General features: G+C 55.6%; 1 protein-coding gene across 1 annotated transcript in view; it reads left to right on the forward strand.

The window, feature by feature from the left end:
* The window catches only part of MYRF (myelin regulatory factor), a gene marked incomplete at its 3' end in the record, with an annotated part of 62690 nt that extends 49473 nt beyond the window's left edge, over positions 1–13217 (forward strand). The window contains exons 10-27 of the mRNA XM_082000571.1: positions 292–402; positions 730–820; positions 2427–2627; positions 3317–3425; positions 4013–4122; positions 5349–5509; positions 6035–6107; positions 6414–6502; positions 6644–6712; positions 9336–9421; positions 9658–9819; positions 10652–10757; positions 10857–10945; positions 11526–11613; positions 11941–12015; positions 12168–12270; positions 12792–12866; positions 13131–13217. Coding sequence (XP_081856697.1) covers positions 292–402; positions 730–820; positions 2427–2627; positions 3317–3425; positions 4013–4122; positions 5349–5509; positions 6035–6107; positions 6414–6502; positions 6644–6712; positions 9336–9421; positions 9658–9819; positions 10652–10757; positions 10857–10945; positions 11526–11613; positions 11941–12015; positions 12168–12270; positions 12792–12866; positions 13131–13217 — 1885 coding nt within the window. The remainder of the gene's footprint in view (positions 1–291; positions 403–729; positions 821–2426; positions 2628–3316; positions 3426–4012; positions 4123–5348; positions 5510–6034; positions 6108–6413; positions 6503–6643; positions 6713–9335; positions 9422–9657; positions 9820–10651; positions 10758–10856; positions 10946–11525; positions 11614–11940; positions 12016–12167; positions 12271–12791; positions 12867–13130) is intronic.
* Between the last annotated feature and the right edge of the window lie 301 nt (positions 13218–13518).

Below are 13518 nucleotides of genomic sequence, written 5' to 3' on the forward strand. Positions count from 1 at the left end.
TGCCCGGGGCATGTTCATGTGGGGGGAAGTGCTACTAGGCAATAAACAATAGCAGGAGAGGGTGGGGAAACGGGCTGAGTCGGAGGTCTCAGGATAGTACTATGGGTATCACACTCTCCAGTTTTCTTCTCTGTTTCTCACAGCAAAGTTTTCCTCTCTTTACATTCCCCACTCTGCTCTGTGCCCAGTTCATACACCTGCATTGGTGGTGCAGGCCAGGAGATGGCCATTGCCCAGAGAACCTCCTTTCCAGCAGTGTCCTCACTCGCGCCTCTGTTTTCCTTTCCTCAGAGTCAACCTGCCTCCAGAGCAGGTCACCAAGGTCACCGTGGGGCGGCTGCACTTCAGCGAGACCACAGCCAACAACATGCGAAAGAAAGGCAAACCCAACCCAGACCAGAGGTGAGGAGCACAGATGCCTTCTCCAAGCTGTTCTGAGCACTCAAAGCCTGTGGATGTGCCAGTCCCCAGGTGGGAGGGGGACATGGGGGACAGGTCCTGAATTGGCCGTCCTTGTCTGTGTGGAGGAAAGGAGGAGTCTGCTGCGGCCACAAGCAGGGGCTCCCCCACTCTGTGAGTGGCTGGGGACAGTGCCTGTGCCCCACAGCACAAGGAGAGGGGATGTGCCAAGCCCACCGTGTCAGCTTGGTGCCTCAGCCTCCGGAGGGGAAGCAAACTTGGTGGCTCCCAGTGCAGGATGGCACCCTGACCTCTCTCCCCTCTTGGCAGGTATTTCATGCTCGTGGTAGCCTTGCAGGCACACGCGCAGAACCAGAACTACACGCTCGCAGCCCACATTTCTGAGCGCATCATCGTCAGAGTAAGTCCTTCTCTCCTCCCTCAGCCTCTGCAGGTGCCTCACAGTCCTTTGCTGGATGTCCTGGGCAATTCTCCTGCCTTCCTCTGGCTTTTCAGTGCTTTCCCACCCAGTCCTTTCCCACCTTCTCCAAACTCTTACTGCCTTGCTTGTAGCTATCCCTGTCCATGCCTGGGTTCTGGCTCCAGCCTTTCCACACCTGCTTAGTCAGAGCAGCCTCAGGGCATGCAAGAACCTGTTGCAGGAGAGGGAGGGCATCCCATTCTCCCAAGGCTGGACCAGTGTCCAGGGTAGAGTTGTTGGGAGTGAGGGAACAGTGTTGTTGAGACTCTGCAGCAGGGACAAGGCCTCCAGGCGCAGGAAGACTGGGCACCTTCCCAGGGCAGCACCTTTTGCATGTGCTAAGGCAGCAGTGCTCAGATGCAGAGGAGCAGGAGGAGATAGGCACCATCCCCAGGCTCCCCCGGGGCTCTGCTAGAGCACTCAGCTCTGAGATGTGAAGGCAGGGGGTAAAACACTAACAGACGGACCTCAGAGTCTGCAGACAAGTAAGTCTACAACAAATTATGGAGCCTCCAGGGTGCCCAGTGCGGAACTGCAGGGAATTGCAGGCAGCCTGGACTGCCCCGTCTCAGGCTGTGAATGGGTCACAGAACCATGGCAGCAGGGCAGAACCCGAGGATTTGGGATCCAGGAGCAACAGCCGTGTCACTTGGTCTCCTGCTGTCCTGCATGGTTCTGGTTGGAGTTGTTGGAACAGCTCTGATTGATTGATAGCTGAGAGAACAGACAGCTCAAGAAAGCAAGGATATTCCTTTAGGGAGAGGAGCAGAGCAGGCATAGCCTTGGTTCCTGCAGAGAGAAGCTTAGACAGGGCCAGAAGGTGAATGCCAAGGCTGCCTCTGCTGTAAGGGCAGGCTGGGATCTGTTCCCAGGGCTGGCAGTGGATCCCTACCCCTGCCACTTCGCCTTGTGCTGCTGCAAAGCTCTGTCTCGCACCTCCATGGCCTTGCTTGTCCTCTGCTGACTCTGCCCTGCCTGTCTGTCCAACTCCCTGCTGTCGCTCCTGTGAGGCTGGGGCTGCCACAGCTCAGCCTCGAGGTCTTCCTGGGGCTGTAATTCAGTGTGCTGCAGGCTGGAGAGGGCACCCGTGCCAGGATCTCATGACCTGGACTGTTCATCCCAAAAGCCCCCTCCCACTTCTCAGAGTACCTGGATGAACATGCCCCAGTTTCAGCCAAGATCTTCCCCATCTCTCTCTCCCTTCCGTGGAGCAAGGACACCCTTACTCCTGGGTGCTTCTGCTTGTGCCAAGCTTTGTTTCGCAGCTGTTTCCCACTCACACAAATGGGGATGGCACGCTGCTGCAGTTGGGTGCCTGGCACTGTCCAGGCCACCGCAGGGCTCTCTGATGTCCATCTGTTGCCCATGGCCTCTCCTGCTCGACAGTCCTTCTGCAACGTGCGTAGAGGGATGGGTCTGTGGGGCTCTCCTGATGTCCTTGCTCTGTCTGCATCTCAGAGTGCCTCTGCCCAGCAGCACTGCGGCGTTTCTCTCCCTGGTTTTGCTACTGCTGCTTTTCAGTCCCCACTTCCCTGTCTCTCCGCAGGCCTCCAACCCTGGCCAGTTTGAGAGTGACAGCGATGTGCTCTGGCAGCGGGCACAGCTCCCTGATACTGTTTTTCACCACGGCCGGGTTGGCATCAATACAGACCGCCCTGATGAAGCCCTCGTGGTCCATGGCAATGTGAAGGTCATGGGTTCGCTGATGCACCCTTCAGACGTCCGAGTGAAGGAGGACATCCAGGAGGTAAGAGCCGGGCAAACCAGGGTGGGCTTGGGGTGATCAGGGATCTGAAGAGGCACCACAGGAGGTGTGAGTGTCCTTGTGAGCCTCTTTCAGCTGCTGATTTTGACGTAGTCCTTATGAGCAACCTGAGCTCCTGTTGACCAGACAGGAAGTGCCTTAGAAGTCTGCCTGTCCCTGTCTGTCCCAAACACAGCCTGTCCACCGCGTCTTAGGGAATATTGACTCTTCCAGTGTTAGCCAGAACTAGCAAACGCAGAAGTTACAAAGCTGGAAACAGGCGAGTATATCAGAGAGCACACTGGGGCTTGCCACAGCCTGGGTGAGAGGCTCAGGTCTGCTCTGCAGTCCTCTCAGCTGGATGTGCCTGTCCAGAAAAGCTGGGTACAATCAGGTCTCATATTTACGAGAACTGCCTCTGCCCTGTGCCTGGTTGTGCAATGGGACTCAGTCTCCTCCTGCCTTCACTACCCAAGGAACTTGTCCAGTGACAAGAACTGGAGATTAACCCCAGTACAAATGCTGTTTGTCCTAATGGCTGGTCTGAGCAGGGTTCAGGGCTGTCTCGTGAAGTGCTGTCTCACAAAGGTACTACCATGAGCCATAGTGGGTTTTGCTGCTTGGAGTCAGAGCCATGGGAACTTAGGAAGCAACACCCCGCTTAGGAGGTGCATGTGTCTGTTTTGTCCCAGGTGGACACCACAGAGCAGCTGAAGAGGATCTCACGCATGCGGCTAGTACACTACAACTACAAGCCCGAGTTTGCGGCCACGGTGGGCATTGACAACACCTCTGAGACAGGTAGGGGCCCTGCATCATGCCACGGTGACCTGCTTGTGTCTGCAGCGCTGAACCTCTCGTTCTGCAACCCACAGCGGCATTTTGTTCACGGTGCCAAGCGGCACTGCCCTGCCTTTCCTGGTGGCTGTACCCAGGCATGCCCCCCAGGCATGGGGTAGGAGAGAGGGGGCTTCTTACCACCTGAAGTTTAGGCATCTAATGAAATTCCCTCTTTAGTGAGTGGGAGAGAAGATGGCACTTCCCACAGGTGGCTTATACGGCTTCTGTGATAAGGCTTCTCCAAGTACCACCTCTCTCTACACACTACAGTGGCGTGATGCAGATACCCCCGTCCACATAATCTGGGAACCAGCCTTGTCTGAACGGCCTGTGCTCTCCTGTTGCTGAGCCTGTATGGGCTGCCCAGGCCACGAGGGCTCCAACGAGCTCTGCCTGGCCCTGTACAGGCCGGGGTTGCAGGGAGGACAGTCCTTGTGTCATCCCCAGTGAATAGGGTTCCTGCCAACGACCGCATGGGCCAGAGAAGGACCTGTGGCAGGAGGAGCCCTGCCCAGACCGTCTTAGCCCACTGTGCTGTTTCCACGCAGGTGTCATTGCTCAGGAGGTAAAGGAGATTCTCCCTGAAGCTGTGAAGGACACCGGGGACCTGGTCTTTTCCAATGGAAAGACCCTTGAAAACTTCCTGGTGGTCAACAAGGTTGGTGGCGGGGAGGTTGGGGAGGCTGCTGAACCTGGCTCAAGGGAGTTGTGGAGCTGGAAATGGAAGAGGGAAACTGTGATGCCTGGGAAATGCTTCTAGGCCAATACCACCCATATGAGTTTCATACCTGGCTGGTCTTCCAGAGGTCAGGAGCAGCCCTGGGTGGACAGCAGACATCAGCAGGGAGGAGCTAGCCTGATGGTGGTGAAAGTTGGCAGCATCTCCCTTGGGAAGGGCTCCTTGTTGGCAGTGTCCTGTAGAGAGGCTCTTAGTCATAACCTCTTCTTTCTAGATAAGGTAGTTATGTCAAGATAACCCAGAGCACCTGGCTGCCTGACCTCTCGGTAACCTGCGGCAGCCTGTTTGCGGCTCTGGGCATCGAGGGGACCGCCTCCCAAAGCTGCCAGCTCTCTCCCGCATCCCAAACTGTGCGGTCTGCTCTGGCTGAGCTCACCAAAGAGAGCAGCATCTACCTGCTGCTACAAATTATCCACAATGTCCAAGATCCTCTGAGTGTAGTGCTGGACTGGCACACCAGTGAGATGTTTTGCCTCGGGGCAAAGTGGAGTGGCAGAGCCCGCGGGTGGATAAGGGGCAGGGGTGATGCCACAGTGCCGGCAGCAGTCTGTGGGACGTGGCTGCAGTTGTGCCAGAGGGACATGCTTGTGCTGGAACGCCCTGCCCTTACCAGAGGGGCTGCGGGAGGAAGGTTACTCTCCAGAGGCTTCTGGATTTGGGCTCTCCATTGGTCTGGATCAACTGTCTGTTGGATAACGCTGCAGACTAACCCCAACAGCTTGCACTGTAGAGCAAGAGGCAGACTTAAGAGGGCTGGGGAGGGGCAGAGAAGGGGTAGATGGGGAGCATTGCTCACTTGGTTTGACCAAGGGCTCCTGATTGGAGGTGGAGACTTTGTGTCCGTCTTTTGTGCCTGAGAAGGACTCTGGATCAGCACCAGTAGGAGACGGAGTTCTCGGGGATCCTGTGCGAACATTTATTGTTTTGGTTGGGTTTGAAGAGAGTATCTCTCGTTCTTGCATCCAGGGGCTGTAGACTCTAGATGTGCCATGTTGGATGATTCCCTCCCACCGGAGCTGGGTGTTGTGTAGCCTTTCCCTGAGGCAGGGCATGGGAGAGCAGGCAGAGCGGCCAGATCCAGGGTGAGGGAGCAGGAGTGCCTCCACTTGCCAGGCCGCTCAGGCTGCCGCCCTGTTCCCTGGCAGGAGCGCATCTTCATGGAGAACGTGGGAGCCGTGAAGGAGCTGTGCAAACTGACAGACAACCTGGAGACCCGCATCGATGAGCTGGAGAGGTGGAGTCACAAGCTGGCCAAGCTCAAGCGGCTGGACAGCATGAAGTCAACTGTGAGCTCTGGGGCATTCAGGTACGGGCATATGGAGGGCACAGGAGCCAGAAGGGATGTCTTCTTTTGGGCACAGGCAGCCCCGAGTGACAGCTTTGTTTGGGAAAAGGGAGATGGGGAAGAGTGATGGGGTGGTGGCCATTGTCATTTGGCCTGTGGTAGATTCAAGGAGCTGAGATTAGTGAGACAGGTCTGGCATGCACATACCACCAGCCTGCTCTTAGACCAGCCCAAAAAACCAGTATGAAATTGTCTCCACGTTTCCCTAGAGTAAATGGGTGGCTTTCTCAGGGCAAAGCCTTTCTTGTGCTTCCAAAATGGTCATATTGACCCTGGTCAGCTTATGCAGGTTTTGGGGCAGAATTCAGGGTCTCTGGGCAACAGACCAGTACTGCACCTACCCCCAAGCAGATGAAGTGACAAGGATTTGTGACTGTCAGGCCACACAGAGATTTCTCCCCTGCCAGAGAATCACAGTTTGGCCTGGGAATCGCTCCGAGTGCTGTCCCTGCGCAGCTCAGCTCCATTCCTTCTTTCTCCTTGCAGCCAAACAGGAAGCCAGTTCAGCCGTGCGGGAAGCGTGCCCCACAAAAAAAGACCCCACAAAGTAGCCAGCAAGGTAAGAGACCGCTCCCAAAGGAGCAGCACTGTGCAGGGGAAGGTGGCCTGTCTGGGAACGGTCATCTGCATGGTCCTCGTGTGTTTTCTTACACACTGCGCAGAGGGAGAGACCCTCTCTGCTCCCATTTCCGTGCTCTCTCCTTCCTTTTTGTCCCTAATAAAGACATTACCTGGCTTCTGCTCTGCAGGGGCTCAGGGCTTGCAGGGTGAGGAGGAGCAGAGCTTGGGATGGGCTGGGCAAGATCTGTGTGAGGACCAGAGCAGTAAGGAGTCTTGAGCAGAGCTTGGGGTTTTTCTCTTGCAGTCACCGTCGGTTGTCCCGGAACAGGCCTGCATCAGCCAGCGCTTCCTGCAGGGCACCATCATCGCCCTGGTCATCATCATGGCATTCAGGTGAGACCGCACACCCGGGCTGCTGCTCTCCGCTCTCATCCGTGGGCTGCAATCCATTGGAAGCAGATCAGTACTGTGACGTGTCCCTTGCCCCATGCCCATCCTCAGCCCGTACCTCTCTCTCTCTCTCTCTCTTTCCAGCGTGGTGTCCATGTCCACGCTCTATGTGCTGAGCTTGCGCAGCGAAGAGGACCTTGTGGATATCGATGGGTAGGTACTTCTGGGCTCTCTGGGAGGGATGTGGTGATCAGGGGAGTCTGAAGGACAAAAAGCAGCTCCTATGGGGTTATTGGGCACAGTTCCAGTGAGTCAAGCTGTAAATCCAACAAAACACATCCGCACATCCAAGTCTGATGTTAGCTAAATTATCTAGAGCTATAAGTGAGGAACAGAGAAGAAAAAGAAAATACCCTGCTGTTTGGCTGCTCACATATCCACTTGTGGCTGGTCTGAATGTTCTCTGGATGCCTCTTCACCTGGACTAAAACAGCATCTTCCCACTGACTGCAGTGGGGCTGGATCAGTCTGTACTAGGCAAGAGTTTTCCTCTGCAAACAGTGTCCTTAGTGTGGCGAGAGCATTGAGGGAATGACCCCAGCCTGGCAAGCGTGCACGCAGGCAGCCTATGCTGGGCATTCAGTCTTGGCACACTTCGCTCCTTTGGGAGCTTGTAGTACCAGATAATGAGTCTCTTTTTCTCTCTCTCTTCTCCCTGTCCTATTTCTCTCCCTCCTGTTCTGGTTACATCTCTCATCCAACCCATCTTCTTTCCACTTTGTCTTTAATTTTCCCATTCTTGTCTTTTCATTTCCATTATCTTCCATATCCTCTTTCATTACCCCCATCCTCCTCATCTTCTACCAATCTGCCTTTTCTTCCCGTCTCCCTTCACTGTCCTGTAGCTCTTTTGCTGTGCCCACTGCCTGTCTCCTGGCCCTCTTTCGGTACAGGGGTCCCGGGGTCCCGGTCGCTCTATGTCCACGGTATGTTACTGTTTCATTATACTGTTATTTAATTGCTGCATCCCTTCTCTCAATTCCTCCTCTTTCTTCCATCATGTCACAGAAGACCAAGAATCTTAAGCAAAACTGAAAGCAAAGAAAGGGATATGAATATACTTCAGCAAGTGGGACTCCAGGAGGAAGGATTATGGACCTTGTCAGGAAGGAGAAGTTAGGAGTAGGAGACTGAAGAACCAATTAATCAAAGGCTAAATAAAGGAATCACATGCTACAGGTAGAGCAGGAGTAGACAATCTGAAAGGAGTGGAGGGAGTATGTAGAAAGAATGAAAACTTTGAAAAAGTAGCCAAAAAGATGTTCTTACCCTCTCTTTATATGGGAATAGCTTTATTGTGGAGGGTAACTTTCTAGTACAGGACAGCTTAAGGAGGACGGAAGAAAACCCTAAATTATTTCTTTTTATGAGCCATCACTGCTGGGAATGTTTGGAAAGGTACTGACACGGGGAAAGCTGGCTGAGTTACTCATTACATATGGACCTGTAAAGAGCCTCAGTTAATGGGATCTGCAGGGCTGCAGCAAAATACTTCTCTTAAAACGGGTCCCACCTGTCGATCAGCACCCTTTGAACAAAACACTGAACAAAAAGAGCAGCGGAAGGCACAATTAAGTTGTTCTTAAAAGAGCTCCATGTCAAAGTGTTTCACAGGAAGCTATTTAAAAAGTAATTGCTTGTGGGATGCAAGATAAAGCTATGCATGGAAAGCGTTCCTGCACGAGGCAGGGGAGGAACGTGAGGGATAGGGGTAGGTTTTTGGCTGGGATGAAGGTTAGCTCCAGAGGTTAGTGCCCACATTCCCTCCAGGAGACCAGCATTGCATCTCTTTTCACCAGAAAAAGAAATACGTGTAGTAAGGTTAGTCTTGCAGGTAACAAAGTGGCATTTTGATTTCTCTAAAGGAGTGAAGGCTCTGTTTATCTTTGAGAAACCTTGAGCAAAGCTAAGGGGACAGGCAGGACAAGAGTACAGGACAAGCAAAATGTGGGACAGGTAAAACTGAACTGCTCCTATGCCTGGGGAGGGTCTGGACACGTAAAATCTTGAACATCTTTGTTAGGGGCTCAATAAAAAAAAATTCTGCTCAGTGGGCAGCTACGGTCCATGAAGGCAAGAGCCTTGGTTTATCCCCTATGTCCAGCTGGTGCCCAGAAGTGGTGTTGCTCCGGGCTCCTGTGCGGGGAAAACCGGCAGCGGTTCCTCCCCTTTCACATCTGCCTTACCCTTGGGAGATGGCTGTGGTGTCCTCAGCTCAGATCTTAGTAGCTTCAGTGAAACAACTGAAACTACGTGGGATGAATCCGGGTGGGATTGTGTGTATTTCTGAAGAACAAGGTGAGGAACAGTCTGTCTCTGAGAGGTAAGGGGCCCCTCCCTTAGGGAAAGGTGAGCACTTAGAGCCCATTGTAGCCTAACGTGTTGAGACCAGAGCACATAAATCCACCCCAGAGATCACTGTTGGAAATCAAGTCCACTGAGTACGCCCTGTTCCACAGTGAGCAGAGGGAGCATTGCCGGTGTCCTCTGAAGCAGCTGGGACTCATCCCTGCCAGACCTGGGACTGCCACATGACCTGCTGTGGCATTTCCTAGCTCTCCTTGCTGTCTTCACAGCTTGTGTGCCTCTCTCCTGCCTTTCCTTTCCCAGATCACTGGGATCTCCTCACCCTTGTGCTCCTCACCACATCTGCGCTCGCTCCGTGTACCCGGTCCCATCGCGCCACTCACTGCTACAGCCGCTTCTCTCTTCACGTACGGGGGACGCTGTTGTACCCTGTGGTAGAGGTTTTTACCCATGTTTTCCTACATTTCAGGTCAAGCCAGAACTTTGATAAAACGCAGATGGTGCGATCCACAGCTGCGTCGGACGGAGCCAGTGGCAGGACCCCCACGCACCGTGGTAGGTTGCGGCGTGGCGGAGCGCCTGGCAGGCGCGCATGATGATGGGTTGTGGTGCAGGGTGATGAACGTGGCTGCTCCTGCGTGCCGGGGGCTTGCTGGCACTGTGCTGTCTTCATGCCGGGAGGTCCTGGGGCTCCGGTTTTGTGGAAGGGATGCCGGGGGCACTTGGTGCTGCTCCTGTTAAGTGCCTCTCCCCTTGACTTACTCCACACGTCCCTGCTGTTTGCCCTGCAGTCACAGAGGACACACATGACTTATTCGTCGGCTTACCTGGTCACAGTGTGCTAGCCTGCTTCAGCCCACCATGTTTCTCCATGTGCTGCTCTGCTGCTGCCACCAGTGTCTCCTCTGTTGCCCTCTCTGAGACCAGCCCCACTCGTGCCACTAACCGGACAGGTGAGTACCAGCCCAGGCACCCAGGAGGTGCTGGAACAACGCCAAGGTGTGTCTGTCCCACCATTGCATCACCTCGTGTCCCCAGCCCCCTCTCACCTCCTCTCCTACCTCTGTTATGAAAAGGATGTGCAGCCTGCCCTTCAAACTGTGCCTGGGTTGAGACCCGCTCCAGCAGGCAGCTGTGGGGCAGAGCAGGGCCGCCAGGCTGAACAGCCTTTGCTGCCCGTGTGGCACAGTTCAGACACCCATGATTATGCTGCGGGGGTAAGTAGGGGCTGGAAGGTCTTTGGAGCTGCCTGCTTTGCCAGCACGAGGTCATGAGAGGCTACTCCGGGCTGGCCAGCATGCCCGAGCAGCTGTACCTTGCAGTCTAACCTCATTCTCCGGTTTGCTTTGAGCAGGGTTTTGACAGGCTGGGGTGTGCTGCCTCTTGGCTGCCTGAGCAGGGCTTTTGCAAGCTCACTTACTCCATCATGGGTCACTGTTGCAGGAGGAACAGCACCTCAGGCGGTCACTGCAGAGCCGTAACGCCCCTGGAGTCATGCCTTAACCCTGCCTTAAACCTCGTGCCCTACCTGAGCACAGGGCTGTGCCCCGGCTTTGTCCCCACAGACTGCTCTAGCTTCCCTTTGCTGCCAGGCTCCCACCGGCCCCTGCAGGCACCGAGGCTGGGAAGCCTCAGCTGCTCGCAGGGGGTCATATGGGAGGTGACACGGGGGCAGGACGAACCCGGAGCTGGTAACTCTTCTCTCTGTGCTGGTCCCAGAGGTCGGGAGCGCTGCCAGCCTCTCTCTGCGTCTCAGCACAACCTTTCTCTCCCTTCTCTTCGCAGACCAAAGTCAGACCTCACTCCTGCCAGTGACAAATATCAAAGCCAAATCCAGGGGCATCACGGGGAAAGCGACCTCCTACACCAAGTGGCCAAAGACGCCTGACAGGTCTCAGAGCTTCGGCAGCCCCAATGCCAGCCCCTCCTCCCCCTTCACCCACATCCAGGGCAAATCCAAGTACATCTCCAACCTCTCGCTCTCCCGCAGCAACTCCCCGCTGGGGCAGGCCCGGCAGCAGCGCAGCATCAAGCAGCCGGTGAGCGAGTGGCCCCGCACAGAGGATCCCGGCACGGATGGTAGGTGGACCCTATATTCTTCCCTCCCTGCAGTGGCACCATGGTCCTGGGCTCTCTCCTGGGGTATCCTTAACCAGCTGGGTCTCATCTGTCCTGCACAGCTCTCACTGTGTCCCCACAGCTTGTTTGCCCACAGCTCTCCCAGTGCAGCCAGATTCAACCTCCAGCCCTGCCCTTCCTCCCCCATGCTGCCCTACGCTTTCTGGCCCTATTAGCCAGTTGCTAGTTCCTTCCCGAGGCTGCCATTCTACCGGCATCTCCATTCTTACCCCCATCTTGGTTTGCTCAGCCATTTCTAAATCAGATCTAGAGAAAGGAATACACAGATTCAGTCACGCTGGCAGCAGAAAGGAGCGTCAACGACCAGCCATTGGCATAGTCTGGGGCACCCCTTCTCCTGGCTGGCTGTGCCTGGACATGGTGTTAGCGCAGTTTTGCAGCTATCTGACCCCCTCTCTGCTGACAGAGTGATGAGGAAAAGTGGTCTCAGTGCCAGGTGTCCCTTCCAGCCCTTCTCGCTTAGGGTATCCCAGCTTCCATCCCTTTACTGTTCCTAAATAGCCTGTTCTCCCACCTGCAGGGCCAAGCCCAGTGCTGCGCTCCGTCCGGATCGTGGAGATCAACATGGCCATCCAGTCCCAGTATTGTGCAGGCGCTGACGCGTGCAGGTGAGTGAGGCAAGGCTGGCTGGCAGCACTTCGGTGGCAGCAGCGCTGTGGGAGCTCCAGGGGAAGCCGCAGAGGGGCAGCTCCTGGAGCCTTGGGTCATTTTCTGCCATCGCCCCAAGGCAGCCCGTGTGGCTCCCTGGGCAGAGGAGCTGGGGCTCCGAGTTCTTCCAGGATGATTGCATTTGGTGATGCTCATCCTTGGGAACTAGCCTGGGAAGCCCTCCCCCCTGAAGTCTCAGCCCAGCTGAGACTTCGGGTCCTGTCCCGGCCATCTCCGAGCTGCCTGCATTGCTGCAGTGAGGTCTAATGCTCTCTCTGTGTCCCTAGGACTGGAAACTTCACCTACCGCATCCCCGTCAACCAGCTCACAGCAGTGAACACCAACCTGACCCTGGAGATGAAGTGAGTGGACAGGGCTCCTCTCTTAGGTGTTTCGGTACCCCTGAAGTTGGCTGGATACCGTGCCATGTGCCCACGGTGTCTCTTGCCTGACCTGGGGAAGAGATGGCAGAGGCTGCTCCCTTCCAGGCTCTTACTGTGTCTTGTCTTCCCAGCTCCTCCTCGGCTGTGTCCATCTCCCTTTGTGGCCTTGTCTCCAGTGACCCCTGCCAGGACGCTGTGAGCACGAACAGCTCCACCGATGCCCCAGACGCACAGGTAGGGAGGGAGGATACGGCTCACAAAATCCACACACGTGTCATCCCAGCACAACACGGATCCCTCCAGGAAGGCCTGGGGCAGCACAAGAGCTGCTGGAGGAAATGCGTGCTCAAAGATAGCCGTGCTCTGCACTAACATCACTGACCCTCAGGCAGCCCTGCAGCCCCCGATGGGGAGGTGCCTGTAAACCCGATACATGTGGTCACTCGAATGAAATCATCCCACCCGGTCCCTCCCCGTGGGCCCCAGGACTGTGGGGAAAAGATCAGGGTGTAAGCTGCCGTAACACATCCTAATGAAATACCTTCAGGGGGATTTTTCAGGTCTGCGTGTGCGGAGCCTGCATCAGACCCTTCTTACCCTCGAGTGCCCCCTTGCCCCTCCCAGTCCAGCTCCCCTGCTGACCTGGGAGATGTTGGCAGCACGGCATTGTGTACCTCCTTGCCAGTCTGCCCTGGGAGAACATCCCTTGATGCTCAGCCCTGACCTCACCCCAGCTATTCCGTTTTCTCCCCCAGGAGACGACGCACCGTTGGCCTCTCGTGATGATGTCTTTCCGGGAGTTTACGTACCACTTCAGAGTAGCACAGCCGGTGAGTACCAGCAGCTGCTTTGTCTTTCCTCTTGTCCAAGGCTCAGTGGAAGGAGAGCAAAGGGGCCATGGTGGCTTGGTTTAGCAGGCACATTGTGCTGAGAACCTTCCAGAGTCCTCTCCATCGTGGCGGTTGCCTTCCACGGTTACGTGGGTAGTGGGGGTATGATTTTTCTCTGCCCCAGCACATAATTTGTGCGTAACTCCCTCCTCAGAGCACGTGTCCTACCCCTGTCTGTAAGCTCTTTGTCTTGCTCTCTCACAGGGCCAAGCCAACTGCAGCACTGCTCCTGAGCAGACGGAACACCTTTTCACTGACTATTATTTTCAGTTTTACTGGCTCTGTGAGTGAGTCCTGGCAGCACCAGTGCCCTCTGGTTGGAGAGAGGAGGGGGACTGGTGACACTGGGGAGACTCCTGTACGCCCTCCCCCACTAGCCCCCAGCCCCACCTTACCCCCGTCTCCCACTTGGGGCATGGAGCTGGTTTGTTGTGGCTGGTGACACAGGCACTGAAGCAGAGCACACGCAGAACATAGGACCTAAGCCACAGGAACACAGCCAGCCCTGTGGTATCTCCTGGGCTCACCTCGCACCGACTCCCACCATCCCACGCTGCCTCAGACGCCTCTCTCCTTCCCTTACGGGGACGCT

Source organism: Phaethon aethereus, assembly GCF_964289735.1.
Source record: "Phaethon aethereus genome assembly, chromosome: 5".
Classification (NCBI taxonomy): Eukaryota; Metazoa; Chordata; class Aves; order Phaethontiformes; family Phaethontidae; genus Phaethon; species Phaethon aethereus.